The sequence below is a fragment of the Phalacrocorax carbo genome, chromosome 4, assembly GCF_963921805.1.
Source record: "Phalacrocorax carbo chromosome 4, bPhaCar2.1, whole genome shotgun sequence".
NCBI classification, from domain to species: domain Eukaryota; kingdom Metazoa; phylum Chordata; class Aves; order Suliformes; family Phalacrocoracidae; genus Phalacrocorax; species Phalacrocorax carbo.
The window spans coordinates 26727148-26754495 of NC_087516.1; the positions used below are offsets into that span (position 1 = coordinate 26727148).

The window sequence follows — 27348 nt, forward strand, 5'->3', positions numbered from 1 at the left end:
GCCGTAACAAACAGCCCAGCAGAGGTTGATGGGACACTGGTCTGTTAATCTGTGGGCAGAAGCCGATCCTTAGCACATGACAGATACTATGTCATATGAACAGCCCTTTGAAAACTGACAAATAAGTTTTCTGGGTCCACCTGTTCTTGAACAAGGATTATTTTCACTACGTTGTCACTGGACTGTATAACACAACTCCAAGCAAATTGTTTTTCCAGCATTAGATAACTTGTGTAGTGAAGATTTCTGACTTACACAGATGATTAAAGGGGTGTTGTTTGCTAAATTGACATTTCAAACTTAAAAATGTTTGTGTTTTAATTGATTAAATATATCAGAATCCCAATTCCTATTTTTATCTGCTCTTTTTATGTCTTGAAATTAATGTAATGGCAAATTCAGAAAGACAATTATTTATGGAGGCAGTGAAAAGTCCAAGTGCTGTTGCGTGCCTCTGAAGAAAGTCACTTACCATACAAGCAGCCTGAACAGCTTCTGATACATTGCCTGCATTTGGTTCACACCAAAAAACGTGGCACTCAAAATGCTGGTTTCCTGTGTCCATAATGAAGGCGAACGTGTGAACGTCCTTGCCTACTCCCATGAAGGACAGGAACCGCACGCGACACTCCACCATGACTTCCTCTTCATTCTGGTTATGAATCAAACGATTGATCGTTACTGCCGGATATTCTGTGGAACTCTACTTCCCATTTTAAGTTGATTAAATGGGAGGGACACTGGTGTGGTATTGTGGAATTCCTTTCTCTCTGCACATACCCAGCGTGCTCAGGCCGGGGCTGAATCTCCCCTTCTAGGCTATCGCCAGAAGACCAAGGTTTTGAGCGTTAGTGCTGAGGATATTGTGCATTTTAAAAGCTGCTTGTTTTGTGAAGAAACAAAACAACATGACTGTCACAACTCCAAAGGACACTCCTCTATCGCTGGTAGGTTATACAGGTGTTGGTTTAGTACCTCATGAACAGACGTTCTTTGAAAATTTCATTGTATTAATCTCTACGGAAAACGCTCTACAAAAGGACAGTGATGCAAAAACCAGCTTCAATTTTACTTCTGGCTTCCATACCAAGAATAAGGTAAATACAGTTCAGAATTTAGGATTGCTACTTACGGCTTACCCTACAACATTTTAGACTCAAAATTTCTAGAAGGGGTAACACTGAATTTGTTTTAAGCATCTAATGAATACTTCTAATAATTTATTTCTGAGAACATGCTTGGAATGGTAAAGAAAGCTGAAGCTGATACAAGCAGTAAGAGCCTGTGCAGATTCTGGAAAGAAGTAAAATGCAAAATAAGTAAATGAATTCTAGTGCAAATTAACTCTTTCTACTCGTGTTTCTGTGTTCCTGGTTTTCAACACTCGTATTACATTAAATGTGTTTTAAACAAGACAGTCTGCCTTACTCTTTCACTGATGACTGTGACAGTAGCATCAGCAACATTCATGGTAACTGGCATCCAGTCTTCTTTGCTAGAGGAAGCCATCAGACTTTCAATGGCACTGTTCAGAGTATCCATTCCTAAAAGAGAAGAAAATACAAAAAAGAAAAACAAATACGTAAGTAAACAGATTTTTTATTTTCACATGGTAGTACAGAAACCAGATTGCTTTGGACTCATTAAAATTAATTTGATGATGGAAGGTAGAGTCGTGAAGTTGTTTTCTTCATCCGCAAAAAAACCCCAGGTGCCTCTGGCTCAGAAAAACCAGGACAGCATCTTTTTTAGCTGCTGCACCATTTCAGTTCTCTAGGGCCCTTCTCATTAGCAGCAGAGCTCATATTCAGAGAAAGCAGTAGAAAGAAACTCTGCCTTCCTGGCAGCTCCCAAAATACTCTGGTTGCAAAACACATGTTCAAATGAGGCCCTAAATATTAGATGTCTTCATGCCTGACCAGACCCGACTTCTTGACTGAAGCACAGGAGTTGCTGCCCTTCGAAAATCAGGCATTTACAGTTGGCTAGCCAGTGTCCAGCCTTTACCGTTCATGCAAGGGACTTTGGAAGTCACGTATGCGTTACATACCCACAGGTTTAGCGACAGGTAGCATGCCCAGGTACTGGACGTGGAACTTCTGTACCAGCTCTGTCTTTGGTGTTGGGAAATCTACTGCATGGGAACAAAAATCAATTTCCATTAATCAGCATTCGCAGCAGGGAAAACCACTTCTATTTCATCAATAACGTTAAACAGTTTGCCCAGTAATTGTACTCTGAAGGTAGTGTATTGATTAAAGCAAGTTTTTACTCCTTACAAGGACAATGCTCAATAATTTCTAAAGCAATTAGGGATAACTTTGCATCACCTAATTCTTGATCTACGCTGAGAGTAAGGTCACTTTATATTGCTGGCATATTCAAAACCAGAAAATATAGATGAATGTGTCTCTTTGACCTACAGACCTAACTTCCACTGCATAACTAGGTAGAATCTGGAATCTCTGTTACTACGTTAAAGGCAGTCTATGAGTAATCGATACTACTGTCTGAGCAGACAATTACACAAGTTGATGTATAGATTGGGAGTAAGATACTCAGTATGAACTGGTGGATCTAGAAGCATGTAATTTCCTGTAAAGCTAACACAAAGTAGGCTTGTTCTGGAATACTTTCAAAATAGCAACTATCAAGCTAGGACTAGCACAGGCACGCAAAGGCAAATTTCTCCTATCATGCAGCAGAGTGTGCAAAGACCCTTAAATTGGATGACAACCCACTTGCACCCCTTGCCCTGGAAGGTGCTGAAATAGATGCTGAAACCTAGGAGGAGTCCTCCTACATCTCTGAATCCAAGCGATTAACTGGAGGATACTCTGATTTAAGGAAGATTTGGCCAATTTGTGCAGCCTCAAATTTTGATTTGAAAAGGACAATATGTACAAGTAGCCATGAGCAAGTAAGACTGCGTTTGCAACATTTGTATTTCAAAATAAAAGAGGAAATGCACAAGTTGACATAACTGAGCTGGACTCCATTACTGTCAACATACCCAATAAAAATGTTTAGTGTAATACAGTAACAGGTTACAGTCAGATACAGTAGTTAAAAGACAGGATAGCAATCCTGAGCTCTCCACCCAGCATGCTCCGTTTTGGTCAGTAGCGGCATCAGACACAAAACATACCTAAGATAGGACCATCCCAAGGATACCAGCTGTAACACACAGTACCTTGCAGAGGAACATCAAGGGTGACATTTGTCCTCTCTTGCAACGAGCTGCAAGCCATAGCTTTAGCATTCTTCCGTTCGGCCATAATCTGAAGAAGATAGAGATAATACGGCTTTTTTTCTTTTTTGAAAATACAGTACAGTAGCATATATTTACTCCTACTACAACCATAGTGTTTGAAATCTGAAATAAGTCTTAAGACTTAAAATATTTTTCCAATTTAGTTTCAATTTATTTATTCAGAAAAAAGACACTACATGGCTAAACAGGTTCTTTTTAAATAACAACTTTACTTTTCCTCCAGTTTATTCACCATTCCTTAATTAATTACACAAAGAACTTAAGTGGTGTCCAAGCCTAGATGAAAGATAGATGGAGGAGGAAAAAAAAACTCTAGCCATTTTTATCAACAGCAAACCTGCAGTGACAAGTAATATAGGAAGAAATATAAATATTTAACACACAGAGAAGTGTTCATTATTCATGTTCCTCTCTGACCTACGTTCTCCTGTATATCATTTTTTCCTCCATTTTTATGTTTCTTCTGGAATTAAAAACCCCATATGAAAAACAACCTGTTCTTCCTCCAAAACCTGTAACACTAGCAAAAGAGATTAAAAAAACCCACTTTGGATGATTATTCTCTACAAATCTATGACTGAGGAGAGGCCCAGGGAAGCTAACAGAGGTTTTCAAAGCTCATATATGAAGCACTGCTATCTGCTTCTTTAGGCTATGAATATCCATTGTAATTAAGCTATAAAGACAACTGGTGTTCCAGCAGATGACGCTTGGTCTGAAGACACTTCTAGCGAATTTCTTTTTTAGGTTTTATATTTTGGAAGTATTTTCTGTTACAGTGACACAAGATAATATTCTCTGCTGCAGATGAAAAATGATACACGCTAGCTTAAGAAGCAGCCCTGACTCAGCGAAGGGGTCCAGTGTGTCAGTTAGCACATGCCAAGTGCTAATGTAATCAGGATTCAATTAATTGCTGAATTACAAAGGAACATGGAATCATTAAGGTTGGAAAAGACCTCCAGGGTCATCAAGTCCAACCATCAGCCCAACACTACCATGTCTCCTAAACCATGCCCTGAAGTGCCACATCTACACATTTTTTTCAACACCTCCAGGGATGGCGACTCCACCATCTCTCTGCATCTCTCGGGCAGCCTGTCCAAACACCTCACCACTCTTTCAGTGATGAATTTTTTCCTAATATCCAATCTAAACCTCCCCTGGCACAACTTGAGGCCATTTCCTCTCGCCCTATCGCTAGTAACTTGGGAGAAGAGACCAACATCCACCTCACTACAACCTCCTTTCAGGTAGTTGTAGAGAGCAATGAGGTCGCCCCTCAGAATCCTCTTCTCCAGGCTCAACAACCCCAGTTCCCTCAACCTGTCCTCACAGGACTTGCTCTCCAGACCCTTCACCAGCTTTGTTGACCTTCTCTGGACACGCTCCAGCAACTCAATGTCTGTCTTGTACTGAGGGGCCCAAAACTGAACACAGTATTCAAGGTGAGGCCTCACCAGTGCCGAGTACAGGGGCACGATCACTTCCCTACTCCTGCTGGCCACACTATTCCTGATACAAGCCAGGATGCTGTTGGCTGCCTTGGCCACCTGTTTCTCATTGCCAGTGATACAAACTAAACTAACACCACATACAATTGCTGATTGTACGTGTTAAGCTCAGGGACCTCTAAACAGACAAATGCAGCTGACTTTAAATCCACTTGCCTTTGAGCAGATTTCGTGTAAACTTGTGGCGATGGCTTTTGCGGGTGTGTCACATCGAAACACATGACATTTCAGAATTCTTGTGTCTTTGTCTCTTGCCACATAAGCAAAGTCTCTGTGTAAACAAAATAAATCGACACATTAGAAACAAGCAAAAACAAGGCATTAGAATCAGTAGTATCTCCAAAACAGCAAGTCCTACTTCAATTTAACAGGTGTATGCCTTGGCTGTCAAAGAATAAAACACATGCCCTAAAGCAGACCTACAAATGTGATGAACTGCATATCCATGAAACACGTATCTAAAGTTTGGTGCTTAATCTATATAATTAAAGAGCTCATTACCGTTTCCTACCCTGGCAGCTTACTGAACTTAACAACCTGTAATTCCAATTGCAATTATAAATACAGGGGAAAATTTACTCAAACATTTTATTGAAGATCAAGTGGGGAGAGAATCACAAATTGAGACAGAAGATGCAGCTCTTAAGCGCTAAAAAAAATATCTGAGAAACAGCATACAAGATTCTAGTTAGAGAAAAATCATATTTCGAAGGACTGTATGAAGTGTTTAAAATATGCAGATAGTAATTAGAGATCTGGTTGCATAAGGGAGAAGTGAACCTGCTGAGCTTTGCTCACACTAATTGGCCTAAATTTCTGACCTTATTTTTTCAAAAGTTAAATAAAGCTGCCCTACAAAAGAGATTTTTGCACTGTACTGGCTAGTCACCATGGCATAGCATGGCTTTCTAGCATGGGTGATAGAAGTGCCAGGATTATGTTTATTAGCTCTCAGGCTGTTTAAGAGTAGGAGCTTTTCTGAAAAATTCAAAGTGGTATACTGAGTCAGGAAGAAGCCTGCCTTTGCCTGGTTGCCATCCTTGCTATACCATACTCTCTGCTCCCTGGTCTTGCACCTCTGCTTTTTCACGTCCTCCAAGGAACCGTAGCCCAGTCTTACTTTGTGACCCTCCTGCTATCTCCAGGTTTCTTTGGGACTTTACATCCCTTGCAGAGTTATGCCGAGCAGCTAACTAGAATTAGAACAGACAAGCAAAGCTGGAGCTCCAATAGCCTCTAATACCTGAAGCCTCTTTTCAGTGCCTTTCCTCTTTACATGTAAATAATTACCAGCAAGATTCTAACTGGTGAAGAGATAGGAGGATTATTCGTAAACCACAGGTTTTATATACAGGAATACTTCAGTTTATATTAAAGGTTAAATATCCTGAGCAGGGTTTAATGTAACATGGCTTGCCAATTTCTTTGTTCATTGTAGATGCCCAGTGAATTGAAGGATTTTGAACTGAAGTTATCCAGGCAGAACCAGAGACTGTGACAGATAGACAGCCAGACTTCCAGCTCTGTACAAGACATGGACGTTGCCCTGCAGTTAAATACTTTACCTGTACCTAATTCAGCAGCACTAGATTTTGTCACTAATGAGCCCTTGCAATGAAGGGGACAGCTGCCCACAGCCTGGACTGCTCAGTGACAGGCACAGGTTGCTCCTCTGTTTAACCACTTAGCAACCTGAGACCTGATGAACGGCACCCCAGAAAGAACCCCAGAAAACTATCGGGAGCTGAGATTTGGAAACACACGACAGAACCACGCAGTTACACAGTGAAGCTGGAGGCACCTCTCCACCTTACTGCATCGCAACATGCGATGGCATGCATTACCAGTACAGACAGGAGGCAGCAGGGCAACACATGGCGCGTGTTGCCACCTGAACCCTTCCTGCATGGGGAACACAGCCCACAGGTTGCATCAGTTGTTGCTGGCTGCAGCACTGCCCTGCCAGCATGTGCAACGCAGGCACCCTGGGGAGGGACAGTGTTTCACCCAATTGCTCATGACTTGCAGGAAAAAAAAAAATCACAAAGCAATAATCCAGAAAGTGCTGCCTATTACAGAATATGTCCTGAGGATTCCTAGCTCCAGCCTGACCCTCCAAGCACCGCAGCCACAACCTGCAAGACCCTTTTGGCATGTTGTTCCGTTTTGCTGCACTGCAAGTTCACAGAGGTGCTGAGCTCCAGCTGGAATCTTGCTCCTGGAAAAAAGCCAATGTTTTTTGGCTCATCTGTACATGTGCCAACCCTTGTTATAGAAGGGTTTCGTCCTCTTAACATTTCAAAAGCAAAATGAAGACTCCTAGCTGGACTCTAGTAACAAGACGAAGAGAAAGGGGCATGGTTCAGCTATGGCCTACAAAAAATTACCAGCTATGGGGAAAAAATGAAACCTAGCACCACATAAAAAACCTTTGAGATTTTAGCCTTTTGAAGTAAGCTTTCAACGTCACTGATGCTCCTGAAAATTCTGCAGAGCAGGTATTTGGAAATGCTCAGGCTCACATAAGTCCCACATACAACATCCCGAGCTCTGAAGAGACCTTGCCTGGTTTGAGAGCTGTAAGTGAGGAATTTCCAGACATCCTAAGCATTTGGGATTTTTGTTTTCTATGTGTTTGGCTCTAGCTGCCATCTTTTAAATGCCCTAAGTTTCAGACTTCACGTTTTTGAGTCCAAATACCTTCCCTTACAAATATTTTAACCGCAATATGAAAACATTGTTCACTTAACAGGCATGGATTTGCTGCCAGAACTTCATTACTATTTCCATCCCTTTACATGCAAGAAAATCTTGCTGGCAGTGACCATCACTGCAAAGACGCATAAACAAGCAGACTGCTGCACACACCTTATTATTGGATCAAGGTCTATTCTTTCAGAGTGCAGACATAACAGCTGAAACCTGTGCTTGTATTAGCTTAAAACAACTCTGAAAGCCATCCATGTGACCATTACATGGCTATTTATTACCATTTACAAGCGTTTGCCTCAAATTAATACTATTCCTTTGAGGACTTGTAAAGGAGTGATTTATGCATTGCTTTACAAGATGATCCTAGGAAGAGCATCCTGTGTTGTTTTGCCAAGTTGTTTACACTGCACAGAGCCTGTCTGAATAAACAGAAATCTACAGAGATTTGTGCAAGGAGTTGCACACACACAGTAGGTAACTTGCCCTTTCTGTTAGCCATATAGCTATCTGTTAGAACCTTTTACTGTTAATAAAAACTAAACATGAGACAAAGCCACCAAAACAAGTCGTCGGGGCTTGGAGGACATTAACACATTGCCAGCAAAACCAAGCACAAGAAATTGTTGTCCAACCCTTGATCAGGAGCTCTGGCAGTGCCCTGGCACACCACGACTGCCCCAATAAACTACTGTGCTTCGCTGTAGGAGACCACGTCAGGCAGGGCATCTCCACTGTGCTGCCAAGCCTCTGATGCATGCACAACCCCTGAGGCCACATTAAATCTCACCCTGCAGAGAGTTTATCTGAGACCCAAGCTCAACTGCAATGATTTTCAGCCTTAAGGGAATATGTAAAATAATACTAAATGTGTTTAGTCAGCATGTTATCTGCCAGCGAAGGTAGGACTCAAAGGACTGAAGAGATAAAAATGAGCCAAACAATTAAAGTTGTGTTAAGCTAAAGACTGAATTCTGTCAGGATCAAAGATTTTGGTCATAAAAGAACACATAATTATTCATAATTATGCCCCATAAGTGGGAAACACCTTGGATGAGAGTATTTTCAATAGCATTTCAACAGCAGAGGAGTGGATTGGGGGCAGCCTGCTGAGTCTCGTTTCTCTCACAAGCATAAATTTACTTTTCTGATCAAAGGAGACCGATGTGGCGGGCAGCACTGACATTTAACAAGCTCATGCGCTTTTCGGTAACAGCATTTCTCTGTTCCTGGAAGGCTAATGACAGCCAAATGAACAAGCCACCGCACAGAGCCCAGCTCAGTAACCTCTCTGAATGGCAAGACCTGCAGTGAGGGCAGGGAGGAGGAGTCAGAAGAGTGTTACAGATGCAGTATCTGTAGTGGGACGCTCCAGGTGACAAGGGCGCTCACCTGCCACTTTAATCCTGCCACAGAAGTGCCTGCAACCCTTTTGTCCCTGCAAGAGGAGAATGACAACAGTCCTGATAAGACAGACCTGCTCTGCACTTGCCAAACGGCAGATACTGCCCACAAAGATGTTATTTTCAGTCAGAACGCAATGTGATGGAGCTGGTAGTAGGTGGCCATACAGGCCACCTAACACTCTCCTCTGTGGTCTGCTGCAGGACTTTTTTTTTTTTTTTTAATGGTTTGGGTTGGAAGGGACCTTTAGAGGTCATCTAGTCCAGCCCCCCTGCAGTAAGCATGGACATCTTCAACTAGATCAGGTTGCTCAGAGCCCCATCCAACCTGACCTTGAATGTTTCTAGGGATGGGGCCTCCACAACCTCTCTGGGCAAACTGCTCCAGTGTTTCACCACCCTCATAGTAAAAAATTTCTTCCTTATATCCAGTCTAAATCCACCCTCTTTTAGTTTAAAACCATTACCCCTTGCCCAGTCACTACAGGCCCTGCTAAAAAGTTTGTCCCCATCTTTCTTATAAGCCCCCTTTAAGTACTGAAGGGCTGCAATAAGGTCTCCCCGCAGCCTTCTCTTCTCCAGGCTGAACAACCCCAACTCTCTCAGCCTGTCCTCATAGAAGAAGTGCTCCAGCCCTCAGATCATTTTTGTGGCCCTCCTCTGGACCTGCTCCAACAGTTCCATGTCCTTGTGCTGAGGACTCCTGAGCTGGATGCAGTGCTCCAGATGGGGTCTCACCAGAGTGGAGTAGAAGGGCAGAATCACCTCCCTCGACCTGCTGGCCACGCTTCTGGGTTGGCCTTCTAGGCTGCAAGTGCACATATTTGGCTTGTGTCCAGCTTTTCGTCCATCAGTACCCTCAAGTCCTCTCCACCCCTTCATCCCCCAGCCAGTTTTGATATTGAGGGTTCTTCTTGAAGAAATGTTGACGCCTCTACTGCTTGCAGCAAGTCTACCACGTGTACCCTGGAAAGCCCCCAAGCCTGCGAGAAATGTCCCTGTCTTTGTCCTGTGAAATTCCACCCACAGTTGAGTCACCTTGAAGAAGTGCCAGAAATGCCACTTCCTGCCCATGAGGGTGTTGATGGGTGCCAGGAAGGCACTGCCAGGGGTACCTGGCCCACGCTCAGCAAACACTGCCTCAGTACTGCAACAGTGCACATAATGCTTCCATTGAGCCTTTCTGGCACTTGGTCCTGCAGCTTCTGTAAATATTTCTGCTTGTAAGGGTACACATTCATAAACAAGGCAGTATAACACAGTTACAGGAGAAAATGAAACATCGGCTAGTACATCAATTTAAGCTACTGAGAGCTAGTAAAACCCTCACAGTGGTGTTTCAGACTCACACACCAGTGTTTCACTTTAAGTACCTGAACAGCTTGAACAAAGTAAATCGGCTAATTACATGCATGGATTGCGAATATGCATAAACCTTCAGATGATCAGGGCCTGCATCCGTAAATCTGCTGAGACAGAGGAGAAAATGTGAGTTCTTCAAAACCTGTGGTACTGCATCACATGCAACCCTGCCAGCACCATCTGCTTTCAAATCATCAATCAAAATTAGCACGCGAACCATCCTTCTCCCTTCTGACAGGGCACAAACAGTACTCTAGATTTCATTAATTCATGAAGTCACCTAGATGCCCATGTGCTCACACAAGTGGTCCTACACGGCAGCCCAATAGCCAGGACCTGGGGGTGGTGGTACAGGCTGGTGGCAGTCGGCTCCTCCAAAGCCAGTGGGAGCCTTGCAGCCTCGCTTCAGGCATTTACTGGGAAAACAAAAGCAGCCTCCATGCTCCCTCTTGGAAAAGACAGGTAGGGCTTTGGGGATTCCTGAGCGTCTGCTCCCTGCAGAATCCGTAACAAAGTAAAACTTGGGAAAAGTTCTGTGCTTCCCTACACAGGAGAGAAGGCAACAGCTTCTCGTTTGTCCAAAGCCTTGAATACCAAATAAGCCTGAGGACTGCTCTGATTCCTCTTTTACGTCAGATCCCTTCTTAGTCGCTTTAGCTGTAAACCTTTGTTTGACCGCAGCTCACCTGAAGCTGATTAACATTTAAGTGAGATTTATGTGCAGCCAGCCCCTTTGATAATGAAGATGTGCCGAGTAACATGTTTGCAATAGAAATTTATGTAAAAGGGCAAATGCCGCCTCTTACCATTCTCTGGTCTTTACACCTTACTGGGAAAACAAGGGAAAGAAGAAAGTCAAAAGCCTTTACAAAGCCCATGGCTGGATACAGAGCTGGCACAGGGATAACAGATCACACCTCATCCAGCTGGGGCCTTCTCTGTCTCAACAGGGGCTGTGTGCACATGAAATGGGTTTGAACCACACCTGGGAAAATTCCCGACCGTGTCCATGAGGAGAGCAGTAAGGTGCTTAGTGGGAGAATAATGTTATTTTGTTGCAGAAAAGCAGCCGTGTATTCTTAAAACTTTACAACACAAGTACACCACTTCTGTTGATACAGGATTATAGAGATGGAGATGCAGATATACTATCTGCATAGTAGATCTTTTTTTGTTAAATCATTTGCGCATGTACTACATGATCCCCCAGTATCTTTCTGGTTACAGGAGTGGATGTAAATCAGTACTCTGGAAAAGAGCTAGAAAATCAGAAAAATAGATGAGAAAATTATTTTTCTGCGCAAGTGAGCTGAACAGCTAAAAATTCAGTAGAAATTTAGTTTTGAAAGAGTACAGGACTACCGAGAGACATTTTAAAAAGCAATTTAGAGAACTGCAAGACAATGTAAGGTGCTAAGCAGAGAGGAATTTCATTTTTATTTGCTCTTTTGCCCTCTTTAATTGGCAAATGTCTACAGTAATTGACTAAACCTTAGATAGCCATACCTATTTAACACCTGGCTAAGCATCACTTAGCTGCTCAACCCTGAATGAATATAATCACATTAAATGCAATTTATGCTAATGCCGTCCTGTTTGAGCAGCAGTCATAGCCATTTGCCACTATTCGACTAAAGTCCTAGGAGACATCCCAATTAAGTACAGCCTGAAAGAGCAGAACACCCTCCATTACATTCTCACTATAAACTTACTTCTTCAAAGGAGCTCAGAACTGCATTAACCCCTTTTTTTAGTTAAAAACTCCCAACACCCTAGCCTTGAAGTCTGAAATAGCATTTTTTACTCTTATCAACCAAAATTAAATTGCAGCTACTTAAAACAACTGAATTAAAATGATACATACATGCAGGAAAATGTAAATTGCCTTACAGATTAATGTATTACAAATTGTAACAAGAATCCTTGAACCAGAAAATTATATCCTCTGGGCTCGGCTTAAAATTGATTGAAATTCATCCAGAATAGCCTACAGAAGATGACTGTTGATTTCTATATACTGGTGTGACCGTACAGACTCCTGCAAATGCGGGGTCACAGAGTACACACTACCAGGCTGCAGGGAAACCATCTCCTGAGTCTGTAACCTTCAGGCTTCAGTTTGCTTTCCTGCAAACTGCTGACCAGTGATTTGCACAGGCAGGAAGAAAAGAGGGGAGAGCAGCCACCACTACAGCACAGCGGGTTCAGAAGACACCTGGTGGGAGGCTGCTATTCACCAGTGAAACATGAATGTTCATGGGAGCAGAGTAAATGAGCAGAGGAGGAGAAGAGCAAGGCAAGCGAGAGGAGACACGTGAGAAGAAAAGCAGATAAATATAACACCCAGACCATGCTCTGATGGGGTTTTTCCATGACACGCAACACACTAGTATCACGACCAGCAGAGATGATGAGGTGCAGGAAACCCCACAGTAATATGCATGACAAAAATTACAGACCTTCTGGATTAACATTTTAAACCTTTTAACGAGACTGCTCTTTCACACAGGAGAAAGAGGACTGATTTAGCACTAAAATGAAGTCTGGGACTCTGTTCAGTTCATTTGTCTTTTTATTAGGTTCATGACAAGGAGTTTGCAAAGTCAGTGGGAAAAACCCAAAGGTAAGAAAGCGTAACTAGATGAAACAAACAGGATTCACACAAGCTGCAAAATCTGCTTGTAGAAGATTTACTGAGGACCTTTCAAATTCCATTTCACCTACCAGACAGACACTGAATGAAACCACTGCTTCTCTTCCATACCCTCCAAAGGAAACCCACCTCCAAGCCCCTTCCTCAAGATGAGTACACCAGCCACTTTGGAATCAAACCCTGCAGGAGGAAGAAGAAAAACGACTACTCCCACAAATCTTCTCCTTCCCATTTCCCCCAGATAGTCATGGGGCATTTAACCATATGTACACTTCTCTCCTCAGTGATTAGAGCTGGGAGGGAATGAATTTTCCCTGCGTTCCTGACAGTTGCTGGCAATCCTAAAGCCACAAAAGCCTTGCAATTTTTCTTCACTCCAAGTGCTCTGCCCCATAGAGCTCCTGCACCTCTTCGGCTGCTCCCCAGCTACAACCCAGAATGGCAGACTTGGCCACCACATTACCCTGGCCATTAATTTTTGTTCCAAGTAGTTAAAGATACCCTCCCAAAGTGGAGACTTTTGGGAGACTTTTCTTATTTCAGTTCTCACACAACTTCAAAATGGGTTTCCTTGCAGCAAAACATCAGTTCTGCATTTCTTAAATTCTCCTCAAATGGTCTGGCATTGACACAGCATAGCTTGTTTTTCTAATTCATGTGTCAAGTTTGTAGGGCAAATTCTCCCCTGCTGAAAGGCTGTTTGCTTCACTCCTTGATAATGTCACTTGCTAACTCTCAAGGAGGAGCTATGGCTACTTTGTGCAATACTCAGAGGCTTTATCTGGCAGCCCTAAAACACACAGCCTGCCATTTTTTCTTTCATGTCTTATCATTGCCACAGTTCTGCGTGCTTCCAAAATTTGTTAAACCCGTCAAAGAGCTGATATGTCTGATACGCAGCTCAGCCCTTCAGATCCCAGCGCTTGCAAGCCTGAAAGCATTTGCATGACTTTCACTCCAATTTCCTTCCTGCAGCCTGATCCTCATGAAGCTGCAGAAGCCGCACCCCCAGACGCGCTTCCCATCTCAACGCTGCCCACCACCTCCTCTTGTGGGGAGGGGACAGGAGTCCCGTCAGCCTTGCCACCACTGCCTTGCTAGCCAGAAAGATAGCTCTGAGATGTTACAAGTCATTTCCCTTTCTACTACCAAGGGCTATATTCTATCCCTGCAGAAGGCCACAGATTTACATAGATGGAGTCATGTCAAAGTGTGACTCAATATCTAAGCTCTCTGGATCCATGAGCTGTGTTAACATAGTGACAACAGTATAGATTGTACAGCTAAGATTTGCGTTCCATGCTGGTCCTCCTTCCCAACCTCAGCTCATGGTCATATGGCTGAAGTACTACTGCCAGGGCAAGGAGGAGTCTGTCATTTGTGCTGTGGTCACCACCAAGACAGCCTTGGAGACTGCGCTCTTGTAGCGCTGGCAGGGCACCGGGGAAAGGGTCCCAGGGCTACAGGCCACCTCTGTCAGAGCACACAGGAGCCTGCACCGTGTGACAGCAGCATGAGGGGGCTCCAGCTACCAGTGTGCCACATTCAGCTGGTGCTCGGAGGCAGATGGGGATGACTGCTGCTCACCAACTGCTAGCCAGATGCAGCATCTTAGATCTCAGCTTGTTTTACAAATGAACCTAAAAGGAAGACAGAACTTCAGGGGCAAATCTTATGAAAATCACTGACCGCTGACTTTATTGCTGCAAATTTTTCATGGTGATTTTTTTTCCTTAATTGCTTCATAGCATTTATGAAATATGTGCAGACAGGGGCCTGCCTTCCTACCCTTTGCAGCACAGTTTTCAAGGCAAAGGCACACAAATGAGGTAGGTTGTCAAGGCCCTTGCAGTTGCTGCTACTTCTTTGTAGCATCACACACTGGTGGTTTAACTCCTTGGGATGGCCAGTCTAGCGTTTTTATTGAACGCTGAACTTCCTTTAAGTAAATGAATGCATTGTTATGCCTGTGAACCTCTGAACAGCCTCTTTGCAGCAGATCCTGTAAATTTGATTTTTGACAAATAAGTATTTATCTATTTTTGACAATGCTTCTATCTTCAAGATCTAATTGGAAGACTTGGGTCTTTGTTTATAAGGAATATTTAAAGATTTAATAAATACACCACGTTGAAATGCTCAAAGCACTACTACAGATTCCACTGAAGAAGATAGCAGACTACAGTAGAACAGTTAATCTTTCTAGTGTGATTTGTTTTACAAGTAATGCTTACTAGTTCTCCTTTGTTCTTTATTATTCAGAGAACACAGCAATCGCACACAGACACGACCCACGAATCTGCCTGCAGCACACTTTTGCCAGTGTTAGTCTGGAAGGATCATCGCTTCCCCCATGCATGAAATCTACATTAGGTTGCAAAGCCATAATCAAGAAAGGTCAAATATTTCCCTAGGCCAACGCCACCTAAAGAATTGATTAAAAATCAGTCAAGCCTGGAAACTGTTCTCATTATATTCCACAAAGCAAACACAAGGAACAGTTGGCATCTCCAAACCGCATTCCTTCCGCCCAGTCCCAGTATCAAGTCCTTGCAATTTAGGAGAGCAAACAAACCCCACATCTCATCTGAGGGATGCAATTCTATCAGTAAGAGCCTTTGGAGTGGCTGCAGCCCTTGTGCTGCAAAGCACCTGACTACAATGCCCTACTGTCTGTGCTCCCATGAAACGGGAAGCATTGTAGTGAATCCCAAATGATCCCTTTGTACATCCAAACAAATCAAACATACTGGGGACAACTTTTCTTCGAACTCAAAACACAAGCAACCAACCCAGCCAGACCCGAAACAAACACCAAAAATAGGAAATAAACATCGATGCTTCCAACTCTTGCTAAACTTAGCTCTTAAATCCCCTGGTCTTAGCATCCTGTTTGTTTTTTTTTTAATAAAAGGTGGGATTTTAATACCACTTTCCTTCACTTCAGCTTACAGAGAACAACAATGTCTAAATTTTAAACTCAAAACACTAGAAGCAAATATCAAAACCTATTGCACTGCATGATTTTGAACTGTTCTAGTACTTGGTGGTTTGGGACCTGGACAAAAAAAAACCAGCAGGCAATTCAACTTGACAAATATAGTTAACAGCAAGGTGAAAAGGTGACAGAGAGATATGAATTTACTCACTGAAGTTTAGCTTCTGTTCACTGATACAAGCAAACCAATACAAGCATTGTTTAGTGAATGCCGGAAGGATAAACACACAGAATAATGGAAAAACGAAAATCATTTACCTCTCTCTGAATCCAGGGAAGCATGAAGAAACAGAAAGAGCAAGTTAGAAGGCACTCACGCAGACAAGAGCTCCAGCATACGAGACAGAGTAGCTGAAAGAAGTGCTGTACATTTAACATTCACTGTTTGTTTGTAGCACAGTGTACCTAAGTATACTGCCACTATTTCAACACTTATTTTGGTTGAATCTTGTTGCTCTGAAGTTAGTATTTTTGGAAACATGCAATGAAGCCAACAGGCATCAGCTGAATTTAGAGAGGCAGCGCAGACATATCAACACTGGGAGGTAATCAAGCTTTAAATACCACACACAAGTCCGGGAAGTAGTATGCAGAGAGCATAAATAGACATACAAAGTGCATGAACCTTCCTTCTTCCAAAATAATGCTGTTTAAAACAGACGCTGACAAAACAAACAAGAATAATTCTTTAGGCTGTGAAAACCTTATGTTGTTTATACTGAAAGAGTAGAAAGATTGTAGTGAGGTTTTTTAAAATGCCTTTTCCAAAAGCTCCCGCCCCAGTGTCACTTGGGGTCCTCTGAAAGCTGCATCCTGAAGAAGTGACCACATGGGTAAAAACCTCGCATGAGCACCGAGCGGAAGCCAGCACTTGTAAAATCACTACACACCTTCATTTCTGAAGCACTTCAGCAACCATTAACTCTTGGTACAACTTAACCAACATCCCTTTCCCAAAGGTGGGCAGGAGAGGCGCAAGCTTCCCTGGCTGGGGGCTGCCCTTCTCCCCCTTCCCGCAGAGCCGCTCTGTCTGCCCTGCTCCCTGCCTGAGCCCTGGGGAGGGCTCGCTGCAGGTCCCCAACACCCACCACAGCCGGCTGCTTTCTAGGTCAGCCACCATGGAACACCAGCAGCCTAAGTTTGCAGGTACAGGTGTACTTCTGGACCTGCTGTGTGAAGAAAGCACATTGTTTACCACGACATTACCACAAAGGGTTAGGTGTCCTGGGAGATGAGGTAGCTTACTACTCCCCAACCCTCCTTAAAAACAGGACACCACTTTATGCAATGTATAGCATCTCTAGAGGGATAATGACCATTTTCCAGAAGAGAGCTGCTTAGTCCTGCTCTCCTGCCCCTGCCTCCTGCATGCATCTCACAGCTCACCTCTTTTGTAAAAGGTTCATCTCCAGCAAGCATCCGAGCAAGGTTCACACACTGTGCACAAAAATGTGGGACGCTACATCATCCTAGTTTGTAACTGATTCTGAGAAAAAAGTAGTGGAGTGGAAGAATCACCCTGTCTCAAGTAACAAGGGCAGGATTAAAGACCGAGCACACTGAAGGGAAGGTTTCTAATTCCCAGTAGACATCTCACTTTAGTAAGCTCACAAATCTTACAGTGATTGATACATTACTTAGAAAATGCTTAGTGAGTAGATCTAGAATAAACACAGGCTTTCTAAGCCAGGTTTTAACTAAATGTGCATATGATTAGCTAATGCATCTGTCCAACATGGGAGTGCAAGTCACACATGGATGCATACATACATAGCTAGAGGTTCAATTTCTTTTTTATGTCGAGATGAAACCTCTTCTGGTGCAACTTGTACCCGTTGCCTCTTGTAATCTCCATGTGGCTCCTTGTGAAGACCAACCATCCACTGGAACAACCTCTGCATGGATGTGATAGAGACCCCATCACAGGAGTTTTTCAAGATGTGACTGGACAGGGTGCTAGACAATCTCATCTAGGCTCCCCTTCCCAATTAAAGGTTGGATCAGACGGTCTTTTGATGTTCCTTCCGACCTGGGCTGTTCTATGATTCTACAAAAGCAACCAAGCTGGAAAGAAGATCCGTATTTACAAATGTAATGTACATCCCCAGAAATTTTACAATGGAAGTGTGAGAATTAGCCTCATCATAAAGAAGAAACAGGGCACTGCTCTACTTCCTGGGAACTGGGAGTTTCCCCTATTCAATATCCAGTGGTGACCTGTGTTGGTCTCCACAACCAAAACCCCACTTCTTCCTTTGCTTCAGCTACGTGGGCTTTATACTGGGCTTGGCAGAATCAGCAAGGACTTCACCATGCCTGTTGCTAACATTTTATAAATTAAGAGGTTAAAATTAGATCTCAGGATTGCAAATATTTTAAGTTTTTCAAGCCTAAACAGCCCTTGACTCTGTATTTCAGTGCCAATTTGAAAATCAGAATTGAAAAGGTAGTGTCACGCTTACTTTCCCAGAAAATACAGTCAATGTTTCTAAGTAGGATGAGAAGCAAAATACATACAATTTTCTTCATGCATTAATCATTGGCTCTATATGAAGTGGACAAACAGAGATTACCTCTCAGAACAAAGCTTTATATTGGAAAAATCTTCCAGCAATTTAAGACACAACATACTGGGGAGGAGGGGGGAAAGAAATGTCTTGGATCTAGAAGATTTTGAACACAGTACAATTAGACACAAAACATGACCTGCTGGTGCAAACTCTTAAAAGGGACATCTGTTAATTCTCCTACCATTATGCAACATACCATTGTACAGAACAATCACCATTGATTGTTTGATTTTCTGAGCTGCAAACACAGACAAAGAAAAAGCACAGGAGGAAATTCAGGAAGCTGAGAGAAAAATACCAGCAGTTGGGCTGCTGGACATCCCTGAGAAACGAGGAATGAGCGGGGCTCTGGCTGGGGGACTCCCACACTGTGGGATACAAGCAAGGCAAGGGGGGGCTGTATTCTGCTTCTAACCAGTTAATTACAGCTTTCCAATTAACCCCGTATCTCCTCACAGAGCCTCTTATAATTTATGAATTATTTTCATGCAAAAGACTATTTGCCTGTATTCTCTTCACATATTCATTCTCTCAAATATGGTTGAATGATTTACTTTTAAACTTAAAATAAATAAATAAATATTTAAAAATTCACCCCAAGGCTGAAAAGACACAGGAAGTTTCAGTTCAAATGGCAGATTTTGCTGGTGGCTCTAAGTGCCAGAAATGTTGCAAGAGCAGCTGTGCAAGTGCTTTGGTATGGTGTTCTATATTTCCTTTCCCAAGCTGACCAAGTTAAAAGGGGTCAAGCCACAGCCTGCCAATAACATGGGAAGATGATACCTAGAAAATTGTGTCAGAGCTGCTACAAAGGATTTGAGATTCATTTCTGAGGGGAAAAGGCCAAGACCTCTGAGGAAAACTGCCCATGGCCTTCCAGCCTGCAGAGGTATGAGAAAGGAACCCCAAGGGGATGCTGCCTCCCCGGGAAGGGGGTGACAGTGTCCTTCTCCCCACCACTTCTGCCAGGCCCATTTAGCCAGATTGTGCCATCAATTTTTAAGCAATTCTCCACTGGTAGTAAAGAAGATTACTGCTTAAAAATTGATGCCTTGATCTAGCCTTCTGTTGCTAATCATATATTATGAAGACTACTATAACCTAGTCAGATTCTCTTTTTAAAATAAAAAGAAAATATGAAGCAGTGTAACACATTATATGAATTCACATTTTGTAAAGACTGTATTGTACTCATAAGACCACAGGCTCTGAAACAGAAAGTACCACTGATACTTTGGGTGCTTGACACAACATTGGTATCTCACAGGAAAGTTGGTTCCTTGTTATTCCTCAAGTCTTCTCCATAAGCAAGCAACCTCAGGTCACTTTACCATTTCTTCAGGGTTTCCCCTCATTTACACACACTAAATGACAGTGACTAAAGACCTGAGATGAAAGAGTGGGTGCACTTACAGCTCCCTGGAGCACACAGCCACCCCAGGCACCTCCGCTTCTGATGTAAGCCAAGGTGTCTTTCATAACCCACCACAGACCATTGTTTTCACTCTCCTTAGGAAATGTTACGTTTGGCTTGCTAGAGAAAATAAACATGTTTCCGGCAGTATGAAAACAACACTAAAAAGCAAGCCATATTTTCCCCAAATCACTAGACCATCATTTTACGTGGATCAGTTTGGTAGGACGTTTTGAATTATTTTTAAGAATTATTAAATTAATCCCAAAAAATATTCCAGCACATCCATTTGGAAACTTCTTAAAACATAGAATCATAGAATCATTATGGTTGGAAAAGACCTTCAGGGTCATCAAGTCCAACCATCAGCCCAACACTACCATGTCTCCTAAACCATGCCCTGAAGTGCCACATCTACACATTTTTTCAACACCTCCAGGGATGGCGACTCCACCATCTCTCTGCATCTCTCTGGGCAGCCTGTCCAAACACCTCACCACTCTTCCAGTGATGAATTTTTTCCTAATATCCAATCTAAACCTCCCCTGGCACAACTTGAGGCCATTTCCTCTCGCCCTATCGCTAGTAACTTGGGAGAAGAGACCAACATCCACCTCACTACAACCTCCTTTCAGGTAGTTGTAGAGAGCAATGAGGTCGCCCCTCAGAATCCTCTTCTCCAGGCTCAACAACCCCAGTTCCCTCAACCTGTCCTCACAGGACTTGCTCTCCAGACCCTTCACCAGCTTTGTTGACCTTCTCTGGACACGCTCCAGCAACTCAATGTCTGTCTTGTACTGAGGGGCCCAAAACTGAACACAATATTCAAGGTGCAGCCTCACCAGTGCTGAGTACAGGGGCACGATCGCTTCCCTACTCCTGCAGGCCACACTATTCCTGATACAAGCCAGGATGCTGTTGGCTGCCTTGGCCACCTGGGCGCACTGCTGGCTCATGTGCAGCTGGCTGCCAACCAGCTGTCCTTCTCTTCCAGGCAGCTCTCCAGCCACTCCTCCCCAAGCCTGTAGCATTGCATGGGGTTGTTGTGACACAGGTGCAGGACGCAGAACTTGGCCTTGTTAAACCTCATACAGTTGGCCTCGGCCCACCAGACCATCCAGATCCCTCTGCAGAGCCTTCCTACCTTCAAGTAGATCAACACTCCCACCCAATTTAGTGTCATCTGCAAACTTACTGAGGGCGCACTCGATCCCCTCATCCAGATCATTGATAAAGATATTAAACAAGACTGGCCCCAACACTGAGCCCTGGGGAACACCACTCGTGACCCTTTAATATCACATCAAAATACAATAACAACAACAAAGTATTTTTTCTCTGGCAGGTACCAAACTAAATTTGGGCATGTGCCAGTTATTTTCTAATAGGAGGAAATGAAAATGAACACTTCTTACTACCTTGATATTCCCTGCTTTCGAATTGTTAAATTTCAGGTTTTGACCTGGATTAACTTCACCCAGAGATTAAAGACATCTCAGCCTATCTGAAACTACGCTGGAACAAAGTCGGCACTCTAACACAAGTTAAAGCTATATAGAACAGTTAAATCAATACTAGCACTCTAGTATCAATTAGATCAGAATTTTGTCCACAGTAACACAGAGCTTTACTTCATGTCACGAAACACAGGAAACTCCAAATGGCAAACCAGAAAGCCTTGCCCAACAGGATACCCAACAGACTGTAACAATACAAGAAACACCACAGAAGTTCAATACTCACCCAAATTATCTAAAATACTAACATAGACAGTTTGTTTGATCCTCATCTGTATTCCAAATGATCAGTGTTTAAAGTATCTTCATAGACAGTGTTATTTAATTTATTTATATACATCCACTGCTGCAGAACGGAAAAATTACCTGTATTTTATATTAAAAAAATAGTCTAACTACTATTACATAATAAAATCCCACTATCTTCCTCTTTCTATCTTTTAATTCCTTATGGAAATAAATAAACCAATTTTTACTGAGAAATGCTCCAGGGCTAAATTGTACCCTTTTCCTCACTCACAAGTTGTTATAATTACACAAACTGCAAGGCAACAGCTACAAAACATAATTAAAGCCCTAGTTTTAAGAGATGAAATACTTCATATATTTCCCTGATAGAGATCAAGACTCAGCAATGTTTGGTATCCTTTAAGAAAGCAAAAATTACTGCACAGAACAGGGGAGAGCAATGAGGTTCCATAACATGCAAGAAACCTAATTTAAGAGTGAAGCTGCTGAGCTTAAAAAAAAAGATGAATGTCCTTGTCTCTCTCCCTCCCCTCTGCACCCAATATAATGAGGATTCAAAGCTATATATCAATTAACAAATCAATGAAATTTCTCCTGCTGCAAATTCTTTATGAATACAGATAGGATTAAGCAAGCACAGAGACCTCAAGCCAATATACTACATTTAAATCATGAAGTTTCATCCTCTGTCAAAGAGCCATTAACCATTTCACTTCAGCTGTATATATCTTTACATGCACATATCCCCACACATGGTGTAACACTTCTGTCTTTAAACATGTATACTTCTTTTGGAGCTCTACAAAGATTTCAAACTGCACAATCTCCATTGTCAATTATGGGCTGAAAGAAGAACGCCCAGACTAGCTAGCTAGAAGTTAACTGGGAATTACACATAAATAATTATACAGGCACTGTGTATGTTTGGGGGAAAACACAGGGAGGTTTCTTCTCTTCAGTAAATGAGGTTTCTGCTGTTCTTAACTGCAGCATCTTTCCATCCATTAATACAGCATCAGCAGTAAAAACAAATTATTATCATCCTCTACAAATCAGGCTGGTCAATATGCAGCCAGTAACCACAGCCAGTTTAGGAACATGTAATTCTGAGCTGAACACAGACCCCAAACCTATTAATCATCAAGATCCATTAGTTAGCTGACTGCTCAAATGAGCAACATCTGAAGGGATAAAGAAGAGGGAGAACAGAATCAAATACTTACCACTCAGCATACAGTCCTGCATTTCTGCTACAGTGCTCTCCTGAAGGTTGTTAAGTGTCAGCTCTTGGAGAAAAGAAATCTGACTTTCCTTTGTCACACTAGGAGCTGTAATTTGCCTTGCAGGCATCCGCACAGAAGCTTTAGCCTAACAGACCATAGCTTTGAAAATACAGCTCAAGACAAAGGCTACTCCTAACATGAGACTGTTTTCTGGGGTGGAGGCTGAGGATTTTTTTTCTTGTCACTTTTTAAGTTTCTTACCTTTTTGTTGCAGCAAACAGGAATTTAATGCCAAGCACGTCATACACAAACACCCAACTCAACGCTCTGCCTGGTCCTCGTCTCTGTTAGTGTGTATCTATGCATCAGATGATGCAAAGTGCACTTGATGCAGCCGTGTACTTGTACTTCAACGATGGGGGCCAAATACCCCTGAGAACAGCAGCTCATTCATTTTGCATTGACTTGAAGCACATCATGTCAGCTCCCACTCTCCTCACAGACTGTGCACGCTTGTGTTTGCCTGCTCCAGCTGTGAGTGGGTGCTTCTCCCTGGAAGGCACTGCTCCGTCAGGGGTGTGTCTTCTCCTCCCTTCCCAACGCTTTTACTATTTGCACGCTCCCGCCACTCTGACCTGCAGAAGAGGCCCCTCTCCTCCCCCTTTAACAAATCTTCACTGCTACATGTTGTGTTTCTTCCCTGTAAACTTCCAGGATTAATCTGCTGTGACAGAAGCAATCTTTTGGGGAAAGCTAAAGTGTGCAGGGAGTCTTCCCCTCCCAATTTTCCAAAACCAGTGCAAAGCTTTCACAGAGTGACTCTGAACTGAATGCAACAGAGAAAGAAAGTCTCTTTAAAAGGCAGCAAAGATTTACAGCCAAATCCAAGAATTCAGACAGAAGTACAACTGCATTTCCTTCAATGAAATTACACCTGCTTATGCTAGAAGTGAGATTTATCCTTGAGCTGTAAAAACAAACACACCAAATAATTTGATTTTCCAGAACTGACACATGCAATAACAGTAAATCTAATTTAGAGGTGTTGCTTGCGCTAAAGGTGAAAGTAAACACAATGCTCCTGGAGCTCTGATTTTTATTTGGCAAAACTCCCCATCAAACGTGCTCAACCAGCAATAAAGAACCACTTCCCCAGGGAGTGCACTCAAAGCGTGGCAGGGCTTAAACCTCATCCTGGGGTGTTCAGCTTTCACAGCTACACGCAGCATTGCACATCACTCCTCCTGGATGCAGGGGAGGACTGGGGGGAGGAAACTCTGACTGAGGCACAACTGCAACGGCACAAGGACATGGGTCACCACCTTACATGTCACTCTTCTCCATCCAAAGACTCACTCCTTCAAATGTGCCAGCAGAGCTGCTCGTGCGATCACACCCTGCGCTCCTCAAGGAAAACTAACCAGCCTCTTTAAACTAGCTGAGCTCAATGTGAGTGAAAGCAAGGCAGGGAACATGACCACAGGTATTTCCACCAGCAGATTTGAGAGAGCGAAAAGCAGTTAAGGACAGTTTTCTGGCAGTCACTTCTTCCAGCCACACAGATGCATTGGGAGCAGGATGTTTGTTCACAGCCTAAATATACCCTGAGACTCTAGTGAAGTTCATTCCTTCCTTCCTTCCTTCCCTCCTGTGTATCATCAAAACAAGGTTTGGCAGGACCAGTTACGCTCAAGCAACAACCTGTGCCATCCCGAAAGCTTTCCGCTGATTTCCACTGAATAACAGGTTGGAATTTAATAAACAAATCTGTTGATGCTGCCTAAGAAGAAACAGATCCAACTATTTCTTTCTTGGATGTGCTGGATGCCCAGTGCTAACATGAATTCAAGGCCATGTAATACTTTTTGCACCAAAGCAAACAAGTTCATTCTCAAAAGTCTTGACACAAATGTGAACTCGCCTGTGGGGAAAGAAAGCGGCATTTTTATGGAGAAGCGAAATGGCACCTGAAACTAGTTAAATGCAGTAAAACATACAGGCACTCAATTTTTAATCCAGGTTCCAATATGCATTCAATCTAACTTGTTTAAACTTGCAAATGAAGACAGAATTAATCTGATAACTATGACAACTACCCTCTCCATTGCTGTTCTCCTCTTTTACTCTCAGCAAGTAACATAAAACAGGATATGGTAGTTTTCCAGCTGGCCAAATGACAGCACTCGTGAGAACAATGTCACACCCCGATTTAAAAGGCTTCTAAGGAAAGGAGCCAGACTTTGCTGTTTTAATATGCTGGAACAGTCTGTGGGAGAGAACCACTCTTCCCTGAACCTCTCTTCAGTACAAGGAAAAGAGATTCAGCAGAACTTTGGAAACCTGTAAAAATAAGTATAATTAAAACTATGTCCCAGTCTTTGAGTTTTTAGCTGGCTATCCAGTAAACGAACTGGGACTGAATTCTAATCCCGTTGGTTGTGATATTTTTGTACGTGACAGATGTGATACTGCCCGCGCACCTTTCAGTAATGATATGGCTAGATAGGAGCATGCTGGCTCCATTGTTGAGAAATAACTTGCCCTGGTATCAGCACTTCAGCTACCTTTTGCTTGCCCCACACTCTCTGCTCCTCTAAGTTTGTTGTTTCTGGTTGGTGACTATGGAAAGGGCAACAGATTTACCTGTGCCACCAGCAATGGGAAAATTTCCCAGGCCTTGGCCAGCAGGCAGTTTCTGAAAATGAAAAAACAATTTGGGCCCAATGTCTTCCCATTTGTGCACACATAATTTACTTAGTAACTACAACTGCACCTCGGGTTTGTTGTTCTGGCAAAACTTAGCTTTATCAATCCTCAATTCCACCCAAAAATGTGAATTCAAACGTGAATTGAATATTTTAGGTATAGGCTTTGGGGGGTGGTGGTGTCTGATTTCTGATTCCTTGGAGTTTACTTGGGCAAATATGTGTATTCTGAAAAGGAAAGGTGAAACTCACACAGAAGTCTTCTTTCATGCATTGGGTTTTAAAAAATAATAATCAATAACTCAAGTTTTTAAACGAGTCATGGAAGTTGCAGCATTCCACATCGGCTGCCGAGTTTGGCTGACAGGGTCTTCCAGCAACAACTGTACCATAAACCACAGGAAAAAATTTCCAGCACAAACACTGCTAACCACTGCTGTGAGCTTGCAGCCAAATCACTATGCAAGAGGAATCTTTTTGCTGCACTTCACCTACAGGCTGCAAAAGAAATGAGCTTGCAGCAGGTAATGGGTCAAATTTACACTGACAAAAAGATCACAAGCAGCCAGTGCTGACAAGGTGAAAACTGCCCGGGAGAGCTCTCAGCTGATGAAGATCTGCCAATAATGCCAAATTCAAGGCAGCAGGGGTGCTCTGGGGCATGCCTGGTATATAAATACAACACATGTTGTTCCAGTCTCTCCCAGCTATCCCACGCTGCCCTCTCATGGGTCCCCAGCGGGTTATATGTCCCCAGGCTGCTGTGTTCCTCACTGGAGAAAAGGTTCAGCCAAGGTCATAATCAGGGAGTGGATATTTAACACCATAAAGAATCTGGGCAGTTCTCCATGCGCTTGGCAGTGATGATGTGCCCAACTCTCTGGTTAAACTGCTGTCAAAGCCTAATTCTCTTGTGAAAATCTATTCCATAGGTGGCTCCCTCTATACACATTCCCTGCTGCTACCATATAATCTGAGAGATGTGCAACTAGGAGTCTAACTTCAGAGCCGCTGAAGATGAGATGTGAAAGGCAGGCACCTTCAATTGACTCCAACTGGTTTGGGAAGGATGATGCTATTATTTTTAGTATAGCTTCCACTGAGAGGAAGCAACAGATTGGGTACGCATCCAAGTGGATGACTAGGCAAAGTAAGGTAAGTTTAAACCACCTTTGATCATCACTTAAGACCAAAGCTTCTAACTGGCTGTTGGAAACAAGGAAGGCTGCAGAGAGCCTGGGAGCAGGATGTTTTCTATTCAGTTACAGAGCCGGAGAGCAGCTGCTTTTTACATCACTTGCATCACTCTTGCCACAGAGTTAAAGAAGCAGTTAAATACAGCAATTCAGCCTGGATGTAGCATCTGCTTGATTAACGTACAGTGCAAAGAATAACAGAAGAAAGCATTGGATTTCCACCCCAAACCGTCAGTCAGTAGCTCTCCTGAGCCACAAACACATTCACAGGCAGCTCAGGCTGTTCTCGAGAGACCTGTGTGATAGCCAGCGAAGTTCATAGATTGCCCTAGTTGTATCCTTAAGCATTTGAGTTTAATAGCTGGACTCACAGAGAATGTGTGGAGATTTTCTAGCACAAATCTGTAGAAACACTTTAAGCAAGGGATTCAGTCAATATACCAGCTTTTTTATTAATTGAGACAACCTGACTACATCATAGTGGTTATTTGTAATCCAGGTTTAGACATACCATTTATCTGAACTGAAAGCTTTACAGTTGAACAATTCCAAGTGCCATTT

At 42.9% G+C, this 27348-nt stretch overlaps 1 protein-coding gene across 15 annotated transcripts in view; it reads right to left on the reverse strand.

Annotated features, from left to right (window-relative positions):
* APBB2 (amyloid beta precursor protein binding family B member 2) overlaps positions 1 to 27348 on the reverse strand; it is a 193092-nt gene that overhangs the window by 4174 nt on the left and 161570 nt on the right. For 12 of the 15 annotated variants that reach the window (XM_064449328.1, XM_064449329.1, XM_064449332.1 and 9 more), the window contains 5 exons: positions 4945 to 5059; positions 3194 to 3281; positions 2051 to 2134; positions 1429 to 1544; positions 473 to 652 (listed from right to left, as the gene is read on the reverse strand). In XM_064449328.1, coding sequence (XP_064305398.1) covers positions 473 to 652; positions 1429 to 1544; positions 2051 to 2134; positions 3194 to 3281; positions 4945 to 5059 — 583 coding nt within the window. Of the gene's footprint in view, positions 1 to 472; positions 653 to 1428; positions 1545 to 2050; positions 2135 to 3193; positions 3282 to 4944; positions 5060 to 23147; positions 23220 to 27348 lie in introns of those variants that run through there. The other 3 variants (XM_064449331.1, XM_064449338.1, XM_064449341.1) reach the window with 2 other exon arrangements.